General features: G+C 52.7%; 1 protein-coding gene across 6 annotated transcripts in view; it reads right to left on the minus strand.

Moving 5' to 3' along the window:
* Positions 1-555: 555 nt before the first annotated feature.
* Positions 556-19,963, minus strand: part of LOC121439713 (adenylate cyclase type 3) — a 74,768-nt gene continuing 55,360 nt past the window's right edge. For 5 of the 6 annotated variants that reach the window (XM_041640306.1, XM_041640302.1, XM_041640305.1 and 2 more), the window contains exons 4-22: positions 18,940-19,070; positions 18,282-18,393; positions 17,995-18,122; positions 17,000-17,158; positions 15,680-15,854; positions 14,221-14,346; positions 12,218-12,360; positions 11,912-12,073; positions 9,624-9,711; positions 8,827-8,943; positions 7,757-8,016; positions 7,423-7,488; positions 5,653-5,737; positions 4,844-5,002; positions 3,827-3,973; positions 3,256-3,375; positions 2,553-2,676; positions 1,959-2,083; positions 556-1,518 (exon numbers count right to left, since the gene is read on the minus strand). In XM_041640306.1, coding sequence (XP_041496240.1) covers positions 1,336-1,518; positions 1,959-2,083; positions 2,553-2,676; positions 3,256-3,375; positions 3,827-3,973; positions 4,844-5,002; positions 5,653-5,737; positions 7,423-7,488; positions 7,757-8,016; positions 8,827-8,943; positions 9,624-9,711; positions 11,912-12,073; positions 12,218-12,360; positions 14,221-14,346; positions 15,680-15,854; positions 17,000-17,158; positions 17,995-18,122; positions 18,282-18,393; positions 18,940-19,070 — 2,610 coding nt within the window. In that variant the 3' untranslated portion in view covers positions 556-1,335. The remainder of the gene's footprint in view (positions 1,519-1,958; positions 2,084-2,552; positions 2,677-3,255; positions 3,376-3,826; positions 3,974-4,843; positions 5,003-5,652; positions 5,738-7,422; positions 7,489-7,756; positions 8,017-8,826; positions 8,944-9,623; positions 9,712-11,911; positions 12,074-12,217; positions 12,361-14,220; positions 14,347-15,679; positions 15,855-16,999; positions 17,159-17,994; positions 18,123-18,281; positions 18,394-18,939; positions 19,071-19,963) is intronic. The other variant, XM_041640308.1, reaches the window with a different exon arrangement.

Genomic DNA, 19,963 nt, shown 5'->3' on the forward strand with positions numbered 1-19,963 from the left:
ATAACCAGACATGGAAAATTCTGGGAAGAGGAAAGGCTCAGTCTGCAGTCGCCTCCCAGACGCAGAAGAAGCAAGATGAAATGCTGCACTGAGAAAAGGTACCAAGTCATGTGGCTACACATAGATAAGAATTACAGGTTAATTTTAAGTTAAGAGCTAATTAATAATAAGCCTGAGCAATTAGGCCAAACAGTTTATAATTAATATAACCTCTGTGTGTTTTGTTGGGATGGAGTGGCTGTGGGACCGGGCAGGATGGAAACTTCTATCTACATCCCATTATAATTCCTGTTTCTCCTCTGCTGGTCCCAAGTAAGACCTTTATACTCCACAGGCCCAGTATTTGGGCTTCACTCTAAGCTTTAGCTGCTTCCTAGAAATCTCTGTCGTGTGGGAGCTCCAGCAAACTCCAGGAAGACTACAGGATGCTAAGCCAGCATTGGGTCACTCTACAGAGGCTTAGAATGAAAGGCTCGGGCCAGTTTTTGCCCTCTAGGCACATGGTGGGGGATGAGATGTCGCGGTAACAGAATGGCCACAACAGTACCATCAAGTTGAGTAAAGCTTTTAATAAAACAGTCCTGTCCTTTACCAACACCTGCAGACTCTGTTGAAGCAGTAGCAAAGGCGGCTGTAGCAAGAGCTCAGAAGACAAGGCAATATTGGAAGGTTGTTTTTAAACAGGTTAAAAATATAAATGTAGACAATCTGTTTATATATTTTTTCTTTCAGAAATAACCCCTCCCCCTCCCAGGTGAAAGGAAATATTGCACTTTCTGCTCCCGTGACTAAGGTGACACAGGGTTCCGGAAGAACCTTTCAAGATTATCAGGAACGTGGGGGTAAGGGCCACTGACCTAACTGCACAGGAGGAGGCAGTCCACCCGCCCGTCTGCCGTGGAGCGCTCCTCATCCAATAACAAGCGCTGCTCCAGACTGCAGCCAGGCGGGAGCTGTCTCTGCGCTGAGCCCTCCCCTTCAGCAGAGCCTGCAGCACAGGCAGCTTCCTCCACCTCCATCCTACTCACAGTGGCCATGGCCTCTCTAGGGATGAGGACTGAGCTGGGACAAAGGCCCAGAAAGGCTGTCCCAGTGCTATGCCTAAGACCCCTACACTGGGGAAGCTACAGGCACACTGAGGCTAGGGATGGCCACCCTCAGCACTCACATCCACACAGGAAGGCTAGAGGAAATCTGAACCTAAGGTCTATGGGAATGTGCACGTCGACAACTCGGGAACACCAGGACTTGGTCAGTGGCCCTTTCCCAAAAGCCATTCTCCGCTTCCAAAACCACCTCCCTTCCCATGTGGACCATATGGGGGCCAGAGGCCATTCAGGAATTGTCCACCACTTGGTGGGGCAGTGTAACAGAGGAGCCGTTGGGGAAAGTGGCTGGCCTGTCCTTCCCCTTCAGGAAAAAGGTCAGGAGCTCCCCTTTGCCCTTCACGAAGATGGGGCCTCGCCTCACAAAGCGGAAGCCATACTCGCGAAGGATGACCTGCGTTTCTTCTACCACCTGCACATGGAGAACAGACAAGGTTAGAGAAGAGGGAGACAAGACTGGTGGGTGTAGTGGTTAAGACTGACGGCCCAGACGGTGCTGCTGCTTCAGTACTGTGCAGATAGACAGTGTCCAGTGCTCTACCCCAACCCACATGGAGCGAGAACCGTGGACATGCAGGTGTCAGACGACCATTTTAGGTCGCGAGCTTCAGTTGCACGTGAACTTTGTACCAAAGGGCAAGCTCTTGTTCACGCACAACTCCTAGTCTTAAATGCTGCAATGGACCAAAGCCTTCTCCCCTTCTGTTAAGGCTCTAGAGGCATAGCCCTGCAGCACTGCCAACTTTGACCTGTGGCCCACAGGCCAGGGCCAGTGATGTACAGCAAAGCACACGGACTTCTTTAGTTGTACGCCCTGCATTCAACACATGCTCATTCTGGTGCCAGACATACCTGGATGTTGCCCATGACCCCTGTGGATTCCATTCTGCTGGCTACATTGACGGTGTTACCCCAGATGTCATAGTGTGGTTTCCGGGCTCCGATGACTCCAGCCAGAACCCCGCCTTTGTTCATGCCTGGAGCAGAGAGAGTGGAGCATTAGCCTCACAGAGGCTACCCATTTCTCGTTCAGAGATGATCACCTGACCCCCACAGGGCTCCTGACCATATAGCACCTACATTCCTTATTGAAAGTTGCCTTTCTAAAGCGGAAGCCCTTGCGAAAAGTCCTGCCCAGCTGTGTGTCATGCTAATACTCAGGGCTGTAGTGGCCAGCTTCTCAGTGACCTATCTTATATTTCCAACTTGTGCAGACTCACAGAAGCAGGGGAGCCGCTCCTCACACTGCTGTATTGCAATGCCTGACTCTGAAGGGAGGCTGGGCTTCGAACCTTAGCCATGGGTCTAGCTTGGCTGTTCCTCAAAGAGAACAGGACTAAAGGTCACTGGGTCCCCTCTAGCTCTGTTAGTGTGATTTCCCCACCAGCCTGCCGTCACCTTTTAAGTCTGGTCTGCTGAGTGCCCCAGCGCTGCCGGCGCCCTTACCTATGCGCAACATGAAGTTGTTGAATGACTGGTTGTTGATGTTTGTGAGCGTGTCCTTCATGGCTAACGCAAAGTCAGCCAGGTCGGCCAGGTGCTGCCAGCGCTCCTTGTCTGACTTCTCCTCCTGTGTGGAAAAGTGATAAAACTGTTAGTGAGCAGCTAAGGCAGAGCTGTTACAGGACGGATATAAGGGAGCAGGCTTTTGTTCCTCTCCAAAAAGAGTTAGCAATGTCTTTAGGGTCAGCACGTCACTACTGCAGAGTCCATATGTCTGTGTAAGGCAAAGACTGAGGCCCTGTCTCTCTGTCGCTTCCTGTGTCTGTGTGACTGTAACAAGGTTACGGTTTGAGTTTGGGCTTGCCTTGGTTCCTCAGGATCATAAGCACGTGATGAGCTACCTTCAGCTTGCATTACATAACCCAGAAAGCTGAGATGGAAAGGAAAACTAGATGGGTGATTTAAGAGCAGTGCTCAGCCCCAAGAATCCCATAGTTCCTTTTCTGGGCTAGAAGTCACAGCAGGCTCCATGGGTCTACAGTCACAGTGGCTGAGAGTTTCCAGGGCTCCCCTAGGCATCCACTGCCCCAGAACTGACAGTTCTTAAACAGTATGGGGCATTGTAGGAATGAGCCCTTTGCACCCGATTCCTATTTCCCATAGGCTGAGGCTGGCTGCCTGGCCCTGACACTGCTGCCATCTCTACCTTGCTGGAGCTCGTAAAGCCATTGGTGTTGACATCTGGGGTGACTCCAGAAGCTGCCATATAGGTGCTGCCAATGGTTTTGATCTTGGTGATGACCCGGAATTTGGGGTTGTCCAGGAGCTGAGGACAGAATTAAGAGTCAAAGGAGGAGGAGTGAGTTCATGATCAAATTCTTCTGTTTTACAAGGATCAACAACACATCTAAAAGACACTTTCCTATATTGGCTTTAGTCATTCCATGCTACCGTGGCACACCATCCTCGGCCTCGGTTTCCATGTCTTAGTGTCAGTGGACAGTCTCCTTAGGTGGTGGAGCACCTAAGAAGTGTCCAGTCAATGTGAAGGGTTTGCAGGTAGGAGGAATGGAAGTCCTTAATCCCGTGCACTTGCCAGAGCTGTCCCAGGATCCTGCCTTACCCCTCAGACTCGTCAGTACTGGATGGCTACAGAGGTTCAATTACTATAAAAGTCTCCTATGGGAAATGAAGCCAGCCTAGCATAGCTTGCTTCTTTGACTCGTGCAGGTCTTGGGCTCTGATAAAAGATGCTAGCTCTATGACAGGACACTCACGGAGTCAAAATCAGAGATGATCTCATTGAGGAAGCGTAGACACTCAATCCCACCGTTATTGATGCTCTCCTCGGTGTAGAAGTCCGCAAAGTTGGGCAAGGAGGCAAACATGACTCCAATTTCGTCGTAAGACTGGCTGTACAGCTCCTAAAAAGAGGCAGGGCCAGGCTAGGGCAAAGCGTTTGCTGCACAATTGTGAGGACCAGAGTCAGTGTGCCGGAGTTAGAGGCAGGGTGGCAGATCAGAATACAGTGGGCCTGGGTTCAGCAGGAGACCGTCCATCCATATTTAGGGGGCAAAGCACTAAAGGAAAACAGCCACTATAGAGGCCTCCATCTGAACACATGCATACATACCACACACACAACAAAGGCAGGGCGCAGTCATGCGAGAGATGGCTGCCCTTAAATAGAACATACGGGAAACCTGTCTGTCATCCTCACATATGACGAACTTTGAGTAATTAGCAAAAAAGATTTCCTAGCCCTTGTGACAGCCCAGTGTGCTAGCTAGTTTGATATCAACTGGAGTCATTTGGGAAACAGGAACCACAACTGAAAAAAATGCCCCTTCCCAGACTGGCCTGTGTGTAAACCTGGAGCGTATTTCCTTGATTGACAGCTCACTGTGGACTCTGCCACCCCCAGCGAGGTTGTCTTGGGTGCTATAAGAAAGCAGGCTGAGTTAAGATAGGAGTACTCCTCCATGGCCTTTGCATCAGTGCGTGCCTCCAGGTTCCTGCCCTGACTTCCCTGCAAGTGTAAGATGAGGTGAAGCCTTGCTATTCTCCATCCCAATAACAGAACCCTCTCGTGGAGGGTCAGCTACCTTGGTTTGTGGTCTTGAAGAAAGGGGCACTCTGGTTCTGAAACGGGGTCCCAGAGATGCAGCAGAGCCCTTTAGATGAGATCCTAGGAAAGTCTGGTTAGGCCCAGCCACAGCTGGACTCCAGCCCCACTTCTCAAGGACTGGGACCCACACGTGCAGAAAGAACAGGCTCAATGGACACCCTCTAACCTCGTCTCTCTTCTTGGACCCCAGGAAATGGCGGGCCACGTGCTCAGGCAGCATGTTGGTGACCAAGGCCTCGTTCCAACGTCGCATCTCGTAGACCCGTTCTTTCTGGTCATGGACCTCGATCTTCCACAAGAACAGTGTTCGTGCCAGTTTTTCCACCTGCAGGCAGAGGTCAGGTGAGGTGTGCTCTAAAGCCAGCCGTCCAATGGAAATTTACAACAGGGATTTGACTGTTGTGCATGGTAAAACGGGAAGGGAGGTAGCTAAATGGCAAAAGAGCAGGGAGGAGTCACCAAATCAACATAGCATCCCGCAGCTGCTGTGAGTGCCTGGGCCTCTTGGTACAGCGGAAATCCAAGAGGCCTTTCGTGTGTGTAGGGTTCTCCTGAGACTTAGTTGCAGTTAAGGAGGGGCAGAGAGGGCAGAACCACGTGGCATTCCCATCTCTATCTGCTCCATTTATGAAGTGGCTTAGGGATTCTGCACTTTCCCAATAAACCACTGGGGGGCATCCAAGCTACCTGTCCTTGTATGGACACTTCATCTTTACTAAACAAAAACTTCCTTAGCTCCTTTCCCTTTTTCTTCAGACCCTGAGGTTAGCGCATCATGCCAGGGTGAGTGTAGAGGTCCTGAGCCCTGCCTAAGGAACATCTCTCCATCCCGGAGGAGAGGAAGAAGAAAGCAGAGCACCACAGAGCTAGGGCTTCCCCTATGCCGTGCGTGATAGGGGAAGAAACTGCTTCTGAGTCCTGGGACAGCGTGGTGGGAGGCCCTGAGCATAGGAGGAGAGGGTGTGTGGCACTCACGTGGCGGGAGAAGTAGTAAAAGCTCAGCATCATGACGAACATCATCACAGTCATTGAGTACTTGGAAGGCACCAGGGGTGGCCTGCTGGACAGACAGGAACACGTGACGAGTGCCTTTGCCACCCTCCAGCAGGCCTATGCTGTCGCTGTGGCCATCAGACGCTCCCCCCACCACCTCAGTTCCTCTCATAGTCCAGGACATGATCAGGCTTTTGGACTAATCAGCCGCAGCCCAGCTTCCCTGGCCACAGGCCATTCCCATTAGGCTGCCCCTTGGATGCTGTGGGACCGCCGCGCACCTGACACATCCAAGGAGCAGCTACTACTGGGTAGTGTTTTGGAGAAAGACATAATACACAGAGCAATGGGACCGGGGTACGGTATCTCTGCAGTGTTTTTCCAACTTTGACCATAATTCTGTGTGGAGTTATAGTTAACTCCCATCACTGTATACAGTTTTGTTGTACGAAAAGACACTTTTATCTGTGACTACCAGTGTCATTTGGGACATTCTTGCACGTATACATATATACACGCTCTATGTATATATACATACTATACACGTACAATTGTTCTAAGATGTATGTGGAAGTGGAGTTTCTGGGCCATAGGTTTCAGATGGTTCTGTTTGAGACAGTGTCCTAGGCTGGCCTTGAACTCCTGACGTCCTGCCTCTACTTATGATTACCACCACTTCCAGTTTATGCAGAAGCCAAAGCTTTGTCCATGCTAAGTGAGTATTCTACAAACTGAGCTGCATCTCCAATCCCATAGGTCTATTCTCAACCAAATCCAAGCTGTTTTCTAAATGGTTAGAACAGTGTATACCATTACCAAAGAGTATATGAGTTCACATTGATCTTAATAACCTATTGAGTTTGAAAAGTTGGCCAAATTGGTAAGAGTATATAGTGACAGTTTTTTATAACTTTTTTTGACCTTTTTTTTTTTGCCTTTGGTTTATTTTTTTGATGTTTTGCTTTTTTGCTGCTTATCTAGATGCCCTTCACTGGTGTCCATTTAGAAACCAAGACAGGGTTTCTCTGTAGCCCTGACTGTCCTAGAGTCACTGTAGACCAGGCTGGCCTCAAATTCACAGAGACCACCTGCCTCCGCCTCCCAAGGGCTGGGATTTCAAGCGTGTGCCACCATCACCCAGCCATTTAGGCTTATTTAATGAAGGGCATATTCAAGTCTCCTACTCATCCTCCATGACGACTGTCTTTAAAAAATAAATCTCCTGGGGGCTGTGGAGATGGCTCAGAGCTTAAGAGCACTGGCTGCTCCTCCAGAGGACCTGAGTTCAATGCCCAGCAACCACATGGTGGCTCACAACTATAGTGGGATCTGGCGCCCTCTTCTGGCATGTAAGCAGAACACTGTATACATAATAAACCTTTAAAAAAAATCACTGAACCATAAAAGTCTAAAATATTCAGATGCATCTGAGAGAACATCGATGTTCTCAGAAGGTAAGAGACTCAGGAAAACCAATCTGCACCTCACCCCACAGGGGAGTGCCATTGCTGCAGGTAGGAACCCAGGTCTTAATTGCAACGTAGCCCTCTTTCCTCATTTCCCTGCCTGTGGCCATCCACTGAATGGCCGGCCAGGTCCACACTGGACACAGCCTCTGTCCAGCAGTTTCTAACTGTGTACTGAGACCATGCGCCTGTGGAAGAGTGTGGCGCTGGAGTTCCGCCCTGTTAGAGTTACCGTCTAGAAGGGCGGCTAGGAATGCCGACAGGGTGGAAATGCAGTGACTCTTACCTGTCTGTGCCATTGAGCCCAGGGGCGGACAATACCTGCATCTTCTCCAAGGCCACCACAGGAGAGCTGTTGGGCAGGTAAAAGCACATTCAAGCCACATCTGGATGCGGGTAACTGATACTCCAAACATTTACTCCCTGAGATGGAAAGGCCCACCTCCCCACTACCAGTGCGGGCCTGTGTGAAGCCCCGGATCCTATTAACCGTTGGCTTCTCTGAGGAACCTGAGGTAGAAAGCCACCTCAGCCCAGGCACAAGACCTTGACACAGGCAGGGCCTGGGGGGGTGTGAGAGGAAGGGGACCACGCACACCCTCCCTTGGGCTTCATCTTACTCCTGTTCCTGAAAGCGCTTGCGGTCGTATTCGTCGAAGACGGGACACCAGGCATACAGGTTGATGGCGGTCACGGCGCCTGTGACGAGCAGCATGAGCGTCAGCTTCACCATGTGGCTGACCTGCACCAGCATGATGGTGGCGATGAGGGACAGCACAGCAACGTAGTTGTAGTACTTGGGGTTCTCCATGCAGCCACCATCCAGATCCATCCCGGTGGTCACGTTGTAAGGTCCCATGTAGTACTGGAGACAGCTAAGCTGGAGGCCGGGATGGGAGGGAGACATGAGTGGCAGGTCAGAGGGCCCTGTGGTGGTAGTGACAGTGCCTTCGGGAGAGGGGACATCTGCCAGGGAGTCAGTGTATACGTGTTAGCGACTGCTGTGGAGAGCCTTACCGTGTTCTCATCTGATGTTCAGAAAACCTCACTATATACTGTTAGCACTGTGATCAAGGAAGACATCTGAGGCCTGGGGCGGGGGGGGGGGGGTGCACACCAGTGTACATACCTAAGTTATGTGTTTCTAGAAGCCAGAACAATCTCCTGTTGTTCCTCAGGTGCCATCCACAAAGGGTCTCCCGCAGGCCCAGGATAACTCAAGAACTAAGCTAGCCAGAGATCCCCGTCTTCACCTCTCCATCACTGGGACTAGAAGCACACACCATGCCTGGCCTTTTTCATATGCATTCTGGGGATGAAACTCAGATCCCAAACAATTTACCAACTGAGCCATCTCCCAGCCTCTAGAACTGCTTCAATTTTTGACTTTGTTAATGACTGTGTGACCTAAAACAAATGAGCAAACCTCTCTGAACTTTAATTCCTTCGTGTGAAGCTGCAGACAGCGATGTGCCTAGTCAAGGACTGGGAACGCTGGACTGTGGGTGGGGGAACTACAAGGACCTAGGTTAGTCTCGGAAGTTGTCTGAAGACCCTCTCCGCCTGGCTGGGATGTTCAGGGTCGGGTTCGTCCACCTGAACGTATGCTGCCAGTGTGCAGCCCCTACCCCCTCCATATTTAGTACCCCCTCCACATTTAGTACCCCCTCTACAAAGTGCAAAAGCTCACCATGTCCACAACATTGGCCATAACCAGAATGAAGATGGCTAACATGGCCCAGGTGTTCCTGGCCCAGCGAGTCCGGTCAATCCAAGATGAGAAGGCCACAAGCTTCTTAGGAAACGCCTAGAAGAAATGGGATTTCAAGGGCTTGAGCCTCCACCCACATGCCCTGAAGACACGACTGGCTGCTCCCCTGCTCCGGTCCCAGAAACCCAAAAGGCCCATGCTTTGCTGTGAATCCCCAAAACTGAGGGAGGGGGTTGAAGTGTGCAGATTCTCGAGTCATCTGTACAGCCCTAGGCCTCCAGGTCATAGCTCCTGGCTAGCAGAATGTGTGGGCACCTAAGGCAAGGGCAGGGCAGGGGACAGCATGCAGGGCTAGCCACCTGCCTAGCCACCTCCCTCTTCCTTTTCCTGGTCAGTATACCTAATTCCCCAGGTTACCTGGCAAGTAGCCTGTTAGATTGATTTCCCTAAAGCATTGCTTCCCCCTTGTTATTCTGACCAAAAACTGCCTGGCACTTGAGTGCCCACAGAAGTCTCCATCTCTTTAGCTGGCTTTTGAGGTCCAGTTGAAGCTGGGCTGCCCCTGACTGGTCTTACTAGTGCTTAATCGTGGCCACAAGATCCCAGGCTATAGAATGGATGGCAGGGGTAAAGGTGGGGGTGTGGATGGATGAATGGGAAAATGTCCGATCCCACAAGTCTGTCAGGAGTGGACCAGAAGCCCAACTCCACCATTTACAGAGTGCCACTCTCTAGAGACCAGAAGGTTCTGAGCTCAACTGAAGAGCGCCTCTTACCCTGGGAAAGATGGCCGCCAGCGAGCAGATGGTCAGGGTCAAAAGCAGAACCTCCCCAACCACGAAGGTCACGTAGTTTGTCATCAGCCTGGGACAGAGAGAAGGTGACTGGGCAGTACAGAGGCCAGCTGGACACAAGCCCGAGACTGGCAGCCCCTATGTGACACCAGGGAGCCGCTGTTGCTGGCCCGGCAATAACAAGATGAGCAGCCCTAGCAGAGAGGAATGCCAAGGGTGGGGCCTGGGAATGCACCACCCTTTCACTGCTGCTAACTGTCCACTGGGACTTCTCCTGAGGTGAGGAGGGTCAGAGATGCCCTGGAAATAGCTCAGTTATAGCCTGGGAAGGGAGTCTTAGGAATGACCATCAGCCCCGTAGCTGGGGTGAAAACTGTAAAGAATAGAACACAGACGTCGTGCTGAGGCTGCTAATGTGACCTCTGACTGCACAGAGCCTAGGGAACGAGTTCTCACATCCGTTTCTCCCTCCACTCTGGGAAATCCGTCCCCTCCAGATCCTCCTGTCCATTCCCATTTCACTCCTCCGTGGAGAACACTCTCGCCAAGAGCTCCAGAAACCCAGGTTGCAATTCCAGTATCCAACTCAGTATCCAACCTTTTACGTTTCTCGCTTGGTTTGGGGATCCCTTCAGTCCCTGTGATTTCTCTTGCCACACACACACATACATGACTTAACTGGCTTTCCTCCCCACTCACTCTCTGTGATCTCCGTGAGCCTTGTGCTCCCAATGTGCTCTGTGTGGGTAGCTCTCAGCTTTGAACCACCAGCCTCTCCCTGAGCCCTAGACCAGATAACTCAGCTGCCTCAAGGGCGGTGCCACACGGGCAACTCAAACTCCAGATCCCTGCTGCTCTGGTACGTATGCTTCCTCCTCCTAGATTCTCAGCCTTGTGAATGCGACCGCATCCTGGCCGTTGCTCAAGTAGCAAAGAAGCCCTGGAGATGTCCTCGCCTCGGCCCTTTCAGGCTCCACAACAAATCTGCCAGTGACTCCTCCAATCTGTCCCCAGAATCCAGCCATTAATAAAATTCAGCGCCTAACCCCTCGTCCTCACCTTCTCTAACTCTACCTGGCCCAAATCACCATCGGTTACCTCAGCCACCAACATCTCTTAGCCTGGTCTCAGGTTCCATCTTGCACACTAGCCTGTTCTGACACAGCCAGGGGGTCCCCTTCTCAAGTCTGTCTTGTTGCTTTCCACCGGCCTCTGTGTCCGAGAGCATGAACTGTGCCCAGGTCTCTGCCCTAACCCCTGTCACCATCCTGCAACACCCTGGCTACCAGCACCATCCCCTCACTATGCCTTGAGAGGCCTGGCCCACTGCTGCCTCTGTGCCTGCCTGAGGTTAAGTGTCCCCAGAGAGCTCAAGGCTCACTCCCCAGTCCTTCAGGACTGCTGAAAATGCCACCTTGCCAGCAAGGTCTGCTGTGACCACCCTACAAAAGCGTACAAACCAAACTCCCCCCCCCCCCCGCAGGCCCTATCTCCCTCCTCTCTTTACCTCACACTCATCATGCTGCAAGCGTGCTTTCATGTTTAAATGTTCACTCTGGTTCCCACCACCACCCCCATGAGGTGCAACCTTCACAAGAGCTTGCTTCCTGCTAGGTCCCCAGATCCAAGAGAGCATGTGTAAACCGCATGGCTCTGATCTCACAACGGTCACCTCACTAGGGAGATGAACAAACAGGTGCTCGGGGTGCCTTCCGGGATCTGCCATCGTCCTGCTTACAGAACCTTAGACCCTGCAGCCAAGTCCCAAAGGTTTTGACAGCTCCTCAAGCTAATCCAAGGAGGGCCCCACCGTCACTCTGCCGCAGCTGCTGGAGTCTGCAGAAGGGAGGTGCTGGTTTGTCCCCTGAGGCCAGGAAGGTGATAATGAACCTTCAGGCAGGGCTTCCACAGCCGAGCTGACTCTGGAATACCCTGCCTCGCCCCAGAGGACCTGCCACTGACGTCAGTTTGTGGCTAGAGCCTAAAAGCTAGTTTCCCAAAGATGAGCCACAAAAGGAAAGCCGGTGTGCTCTCTCCGACTGAAGCTGAGGTGATCTCCCCACTCTTGCCCCAGAACCTCTCTAGGAGCCTTCTAGCCATGTTCTCCATCCTGGATGGGCACCTTTCCTGGCCCTGCCCAGATCCAACCCAGCAGGGTTGGCTGCTGCTGTGGAAAGAGACAAGGCCAAAGGTGCCTGCCCCCAACACTGCTGCCGCCCCTCGCCCAGCTCCCTCTCCTGGTCTGTCAGCCCCACCCTGAACTTCCTCACCAGGGGTCAATGAGTATCTCCACCATGGCCGTGCAGAAGAGGACCACGCAGGAGCAGCTGAAGGCCGCCCCGCTCTGCTTCTCTTTCTCCACCGAGTAGCGCGTTTCCATCTCTGGGTCCATGAACCGCATGGTTAGGAGGAACGTGTTTCTCTTCTTCACCCTGCCATGGAAACAAGCCCTGTGACCCATGTGCCACACCTGCCATGGCAGCTGGGATGGGGCCCGGTTTCAGAGAACTGTTCCCTGCACTGCGTAAGGACCAGAGTGAGGGGTGGCAGTTGAGGTCTCAGCAGCGGCCACTTACACCTGGGCAGACTCCCGCTCCAGCAGGGCCTCGTTGAGCAGCTGGTTCAACTCGTGCTCATCCTCAGAGGCATCCACCACGCGGTCGGCCAGATCCTGGAGGCGCAGCCTGCGGCGGGGGTTGGGGAACGAGGGGTTGTCGGCCTGGAAGCCAGAGTGGGACAGATGGAACACGTGGGGGGAGGGTATGAGAAAGACTAATGAAGAGGAGGGGCCACACTCCTGAGGACCAAACCCCTTCCTAGGTTCCACCCTGCCATTGTCTCCTTGGGTCCCTAGAAGGAGGTCTACAGAAGCTGTCCACTAATCGCTGTGCCTTGGGGAACAGAAGTCTGGCTCTGGGGCCAACCTAGCCTGGGCTGGGGCAGCTTGCTGTTAGACTCCACAAGAATCCTTACATATGGTCGACTTTGGGGCCAGGTATAATCCCAGCCCTAGGACTCGGAGATCAGTCACTAGTGATCTAATGAGAAAGGGCTAGCCGAGCTGGGGCATCCACTACCACTTCCGTCCCTATCAGAAAGAGTAGCACTTGGAAACAGAAGCCAGGGTTGGGTCATACAGCCACAGCCGAGTGGTCACTGCCCAGACCCTTCAGAGCTGTAGGTCCGAAAACACTAGAAGCCAGCACTGAGACTCCTGGTTTGAAACTCAGCACTCCTGCTGGCTGCCTGATCCCAGACCATTTCTCTCCTCTGTAAAACGCTGTGGGTGGCCTGCCTGGCAACAAGAATCTCCTTCCATGGAACACAAGCTAGATGAGTGACACCCACTAATGGTTAGGGCATGAAGTCAGAGGCTTCTTAAGCCATGTCAGAGTCAAGCTACATAAGTGTGAGTCCCCTTCCTATCAGGAAAATTAATTCATAATGAGCTTTATTGTTTGTTTGTCTTATTGTTGTTTTTCAAGGTTTCTCTGTGTAGCTTTGGAGCCTGTCCTAGAACTGGCTCTTTATATATATTTATTATGTATACAATGTTCTGTCTGTATGCCTGCAGGCCAGAAGAGGGCACCAGACCCCATTACAGATGGTTGTGAGCCACCATGTGGTTGCTGGGAATTGAACTCAGGACCTTTGGAAGAGCAGGCAGTGCTCTTAACCACTGAGCCATCTCTCCAGCCCCTGGAACTAGCTCTTGTAGACCAGGCTGGCCTCGAACTCACAGAGATCCTCCTGCCTCTGCCTCCCGAGTGCTGGGATTAAAGGCGTGCACCACCACCGCCTGGCAAAATAAGCTTTTTAAAAATATATAATTTTATTTTATGTGCGTTGGTGTTTTGTCTGCATATGTGTGTGAGGGTGTGAGATCTCTGAGAGTTAGAGCTACAGACAGGTGTGAGCTGCCAAGTGGGTGCTGGGAAGTGAACCTGAGTCCTCTGAAAGGGTAGCTAAAGTGCTCTTAGCCATTGAGTCATCTCTCCAGCCCCCCAAAAATTATTCCAAGGAAAAGCAGCTGGATGGAAGCTCAAGGGAAAGTCAGCTTCTGTGAAACTGTGTGCCTTCTCCAGCATTTAAAACCTTGGGGACAACTCCTGTCTCCTCTCACAGGGACACTGGCAGTGGGGCGACCAGCTTCCAGCCACCAGACCTTTAAGGCAGAGATCATCTTTGTCAGTGGGCATGTTTGACAGGTTTCTTAGTAATGGGAGATTTGGGGTTGTCTCCTCATCCTTTGGAGCACATGTCAGCCCTTATTTCCAGGCCTTCGGAGCATAGAACTCACGGGGGATTACCTACTGAGAGGGGGTGTCTAAATACAAACTCACTCCCAAACAGGCTCCCATCGTGCAGAATCCTCACGGACCCTAAATCCACAAGACTGGGCTTCTCCAGCTAGACGAAGATTAGGGGCGTGCCCCGGGGGATGTCATTCTCTCACCTAACTGGATCTACACTGCTGAAAAGGAACAACCTGGGCTAGCGGCCAGTACCCTCCTCCCAGCGTAGGTTTCCCTATAGCAACCTGCTGCTGCTCCCCATGCGGGCCCCAATCCCCACTCACCTGCTCCTGCTCCTCAGTCTCCTCCGACGTGGAGCCACTGGCATGGGCGCTCCCATTGGGCTCCTTGGTCTCAATAAGGGCAGGGGAGCTGGGTTTGGAGGATGCTGGCGCGCCATTCGGCAGAGCCTGTCGTGGCAAGGAGTGTCCATGAGGGCACGAAACACTGTCTTCTAGCTACCCCAGCCTGCGGCTGTTCTATTATTGTTCCAGAAACTTCCTCCTACATTTACAGAAGTCTGCTGACCTAGAAATTTCACCGCTCACTTCGTCCTCGACGACATTCGTGTTTGACATGCTGTCATTCCCTAATATCCATTGCTATGAATAGTTGTCTAAACAGAGCAAGGACCCAATTGTTCCTCCTCCTGTTTCTAAGACACTAGCTCGACGGCAGAGCCGAGGCCTCTTTTGGGGGGGGGGGGGGTATGTCAAGTCTGAATAGCTTCCACAAACTTTGGATCAGTGGCTTGTCCTTGACAGAGTGAGTCAAATGCGGAAAAGGGGAACCGTGTGCTTGCCAAACTAAGAAGTACTTGTTGAGATCTGACTTCTTGGAACCCACATTTTCATGAGGAAAGGCAGACAATGGTAAAATAGGTCAGAGAAATAAGCAGTCATAAGAACATGGAAGGGAGTAAGAGAGAGGCTGTGGGGACTGCTGGGAAGTCCAGCTGGAAAGAGGGCCGTGTGTGTTGGGGGGGGGGGGATGTCACTATGAAGATGCCATTTCAGCATAGACCCCAAGGAGCATTCAAAAAAGTGGGGTAGAATTACAGGAAGATGAGCGGCTAGCAGCAGGCTGTGCTCAGGGATGTGAGGCCACCAACAGGTCATCACTGCTGGACAGGATAAGCAGAGGGGAGGAGAATGTGGTGGAGCCCATGCTGGGGCCAGGCCCAGGGCAGGCCCCCAAGGACACCGCTACTGCTTTTGTCCTGTTCTGTCTTCATTACCTAGCCTTGGCTCTCCTCTTCCTTCGTGGCCAGCCCCACTGCTCTGCCTCTCTGGGTGCCCACGTCACCAATGAAGCTTTGGACACTTCCACACTTCCGGTGGCCTCTCCCTTCTGGATACTGTCATGAGACACACTACAGCCCTCCTCACTCCAGTCAGCATACACGACACTCCCCCCTCCCCCACCCAGAACCACCTTCTGAAGGAAGTGGCAACCAGGCTTGGTGACAGGGGACCCAGACTCATTTTTCACACCGCTCTATCTCTTGCTATGGTCAACTACCAGCCAACCTTTCTATAACCACTCTGTTTTAATATATTTTTTTTTAATTTTGAGATGGGGGTCTTGCTGTTCAGCCCAGGCTGGCCTTGAACTTGCAGTGCAGCCCAAGCTGGCTTTGAACTCCTGTCTTAGCCTCCTGTATTCTGGGATTGCTGGCTAATTGTTCTCTTCTAAATCTCTCTCTTTCCTCCTCTCTGCTCTTAGGATCTGACGGGGACTCACCGAGCCATTGAGACCATTTTGGGCTGTTTTCTTCACCTCTGGCTTGGAGGCAATGACGAGGTAGGTTTCGATGCCCTTCTCTTCTAGGTAGTCACAGCGACTGCCCCCATCGCCAGGCTCTACGTCAAACTCCCCCTTCAGGCAGTCCATGGTGCTCTGGGAGATGTGCACGCGCCTGCAGGACAGTGAGAGACCCTGCGCATGCACCAGAGGTAGCGTTTGCCTGCCTCAGAGACAGGCAGCAGACCACGTAGCACTGGCTGATGCTGGGACCACACCACCCAGGGCATGTGTGGCAGCGAGCAGGGAGTAGACCTGCTGCTAACTCGCTGTGTGGGCAGCATGGTGCCCACTGCTCTGAGCTTCAGTCCCATTGGTCGTTGAACTCTTAGAATTGCAATGTAATTTTCTCTCCTGGCTGTCTAGGAATCAGATGAGGGGCTACAGAGATGGCTCAGTCGTCAAGAGCACTTTCTGCTCTTCCAGAGGACCAGAGTTTGGTTCCCAGCACCTACGTCAGGCAGTTTACTGTCTGTAACTCCAGCTCCAAAGGATCTGATGTCTCTTGTCTCTGCAGGTACCTGCATACCATGCGCGCACACCCACAGACTAATAAAAAAAGAAATCTTTCAAGGAGAAAATGATATACCAAATTTCAACTCCAGATCTGAACTCTAACTTCAAGAATTGGATTCTCTCCACCTTGCCTCCCCTGCCGCCACGGGGACTAAAAGTCACACAGTCACTAAGGAAAGAACAGGAACTGTCTCTAATGAGGCCCCAAGGGCAGGCAGGTGGGCCAGGCCCTCCCACAGCCAGCCCAGGGACAGGCACCTGAGGGTAGTGTCCCAGAGGCTGGCTGGGCTGGTTAGATACTTTTGGTCAACTTCACACCAAGAGTCACCTAGCAATCCCCTAGGTGACAGGCGATTTCAACTGAGCAGTTGCCCAGATCAGACTGACCTGTGACCATGTCTGAAAGGAATGATCTTAACTGATGATTGATGTGGGAGGGTCCAGCCCACTGTGGGCAGCGCCATCCTAGGCAGGTGCCTCTGAACTGTACAGGAAACCCAGCTGAGAGTGAGAAAGGGATTAAGCCTGTAAACTGCCCCGTTCCTGCTTCTGACTTCCCATAATGATAAACTGGAAGTGTAAGCCACGTAAATCCTTTCTTCTGCAGATAGCTTTTGGGCAAAGTATTGCATTACCGGAACAGAAACTAGGGGACACTACTCCTGGGAGGGATGGGATTTGGGGGCCCCTTGTCCCTCACTAGAGCCATTGCAAACATCCAGCCCCCCTGGAAGGAGCACTCACCCTGGGATGCCACCAGCCTCCATCTTGTTAGCCACAGTGACATCAGTAGACCACACGTCATACTGCCAGCGCTTCTGGCCCAAGACACCACCCAGCACGGTGCCTGTGTGCACCCCTACACGCATGTCCACGCCAGTCTTGGTCTTCTCCCGCACATACCTGCCAGGCACAGAGAGGGGATGCTGGGTAGAACATGGCATCATGAGGTCCCCTGGGCTGAGAGGACCTCACATGTCTCCTCTGACTTTCTGCCTGAGCTAAGTGGCCTGCACTGGGGTTAACACAAGTCAGAGCCCAGATTCAGTGCCGACAGGCCAGAGATACAGTGACTTCCCCAGGGGACCGTCCATTTCTCTCTCCCATCCCTTATGCATTCTTGCAGTTCGTGTCTCACTGAGTGTGTGTCTGGTGCATTCCACATGCTGCAGATGCAGAGATGAATGAAAACTGCAGCTCGCCCCTTGCCTGAGAACTCCAGGAACAACAAACACAGTTCAGAGATTTGTGTTCAGGTCAAAAAGAAACTACAGACAAATGAGTGACTGTGGTTCTTATTAGCACACCAAAGTGCATGCTGGGGCGTGTTCTCTCAGCATTGAAAATATCTGTTATGGAGTCCATGTGGGCATCCAGGTTCTTCGCCCTGCCCCGGCCTAAAGTTCTCCAGCTCATGGGCTTCCCTCCCCCAGCTTCTCAATCCTACAAACCCAGCCTTTTCCGCATGAGCTCTCTTGGCCCTCTCTTTTGTGCTCTCTCTCTCTCTCTCTCTCTCTGCTGGCCATGAACCACTTTCTCTCCCTACCCTGGACTCTTCCAGATGCCTCTGGCTCTTCTCTCCCTCCCATCTACAATACAGACCTTCCCCTCCACCCTTCTTGGAGGGGTTATGCCTGCTGGAAACCAGAGCCAGGATTGAGCCTCCTTCCGTATCTCAGATAGTTCCTCCATGGTGCTGCACGGCTGGCCACCCCACCCTCCCAGAGGCACCCACTTACGAGATGGCCTCCACCATGGCAAGCCCCATGAGGATGGAGCACACGGCGTGGTCCTCCCGGTAGTCAGGCAGGCCACAGATGCAGTAGTAACAGTCCCCCAGGATCTTGATCCTCAGCTGGTGGTATTTCTGGAGGGGGCAAGAGCACGGCTTGTGCTCCCTGCCCCTGGCCATGGAGGAAAGGTCTAACAGGTGGGGGAGGACCAGGGAGGGAAAGCCTAGGAGCCACGGACAGGACCGAGGGTTGCAAACCACGGCAACGGAGGGGTGGGCACATTTGGTACTTACAGCCGCCAACTTGTCAAAGCGGGCAAAGAGCTCATTGAGGAGCTTTACGAGCTCCTGGGCGCTGCAGGCGGAGGACAGCTGGGTAAAGCCCACAATGTCCGCAAACAGGATGCTGCAGGAGAGGGCCATGGAGGTGAGACTCCAGACAGTGACTCCACCACCCGCTCCTGCCCGCAGGGAAATGTCTTACTCAGCTCTAGTTAGTGAATCCCTGGCATGACCTGAACACTGATGGTCATCCCCTGCAAAGACTCTCCTGGGGCCTGCCTGGTGACCACCACCCCACCTCCCTGCAGAGTCCCCTCCTGGGGTTTGTCCGGTGACCACCACCCAACCTTCCTCCCGCCCCTGACTGAAGATCTTTCTAGAATCAGGGGTCCTGGTTCTAGTCTCAGAGCTGGTCCTGAATGGGTAGGTGACCTTTCAAGAACCCCTTTTCCGGGTGACATTTCTTCAATGACAGGTTGGAGCAGGCAGGCTAACACACATTTTTCATTCTGTCGTCCACTGGTACGGTCCCTCCCACAGGGCTGAGTTTAGGGGAACCAAGACACACACTGAGGGCTGGCCTTGTCTCTAGTCCTTGGGAAAAGCAGTCCCCGTGAAGCAGTGTACCTCGCTGGCCCATTCTGCCATCAGTGCCTTTACCCCGCCATACCTGACATTCTCGTGCCGGTACATGTACATGGTGTTGAATTGCTGCTGGTCCTTCTGGCTCTCGTCTTTCTTCATGTCCTTCAGCATCTCGTCAGCCACGTGCTTCGGCAGGATGGAAAGCATGAGGTTCTCCTGCAAGGAGAAGCTCGGGGTTGAAGGGGAAATGGCCTGCACTTCTCCTACAGGGCCAACCCCCATGCTGGCGAGCGACGTCAACCAGGAACTACACAGCCTGGCACAGAGGCCCCAACGCCCATATGGCAGCAGCCAAAGGCCAGGATGGGCAGTTTTTGACTGTGTCACTGACAGGGATGGGAAATGCCCTTGAAGGACTCCAGTACGTCACATTCCTTTCCGTAAGAACTGTGACCACCCCTGTGTCTGCCACTGCACCAGTCCATCGCTGCTGAGCCCTTTCCATGGCACCCACTGGCCCATCACAAAACAACCGCCAGTTCAGACTCAACCTGATTCAAGACTCAGTCAGACACGGGTGATCTCAAAGCTAGCAAAACTGTCCCTGAGCCTCGGGTCTCCTGGGGACCCAGGTCAGAATGCCCACTGCAGTGCAGGGTGACACCTGAGGCCCACCAAGCTGAGAATGGTGTCAGTTTGCTAGGAATGGAGACAGCAGAGGCCACCAAAGTGGGGAGCCGAGTACCATGTGAGGAGGGGGTCAAAACCCACCCAGTGAGGCAGGGGTACCCAGGGGTCTTCCCAGAAGTGAGATAAAGCTACAGTCTTGAAGTCAGGTAAACAAAGGCCTTCCTGAGAGAGAGAGCCACAAATCCAAAGCAGACGCATGGCGCAGTCCTCCACAGCGCAAGGACCGGAGAGTATTTTAGCGGTGGCAGAGAGAGAACCGCTTCTCAAGTACTAGGTGGAGACAGGAGTCAGCACACTGGCCTGTGGGCCAAATGTGTTTGCTGTCTGCTTCCCTAAAGTTTTATTGGCATCCGGCCAGGCCCGCTTGTTTACACATTGTTTCCGACTGTCTTCACACTCCAACAAGCGTTGAGTGGTTG

This window comes from Microtus oregoni, unplaced genomic scaffold (assembly GCF_018167655.1).
Source record: "Microtus oregoni isolate MIOR12 unplaced genomic scaffold, Mior012 000062F_ref0000492, whole genome shotgun sequence".
In the NCBI taxonomy this organism is placed as follows: domain Eukaryota; kingdom Metazoa; phylum Chordata; class Mammalia; order Rodentia; family Cricetidae; genus Microtus; species Microtus oregoni.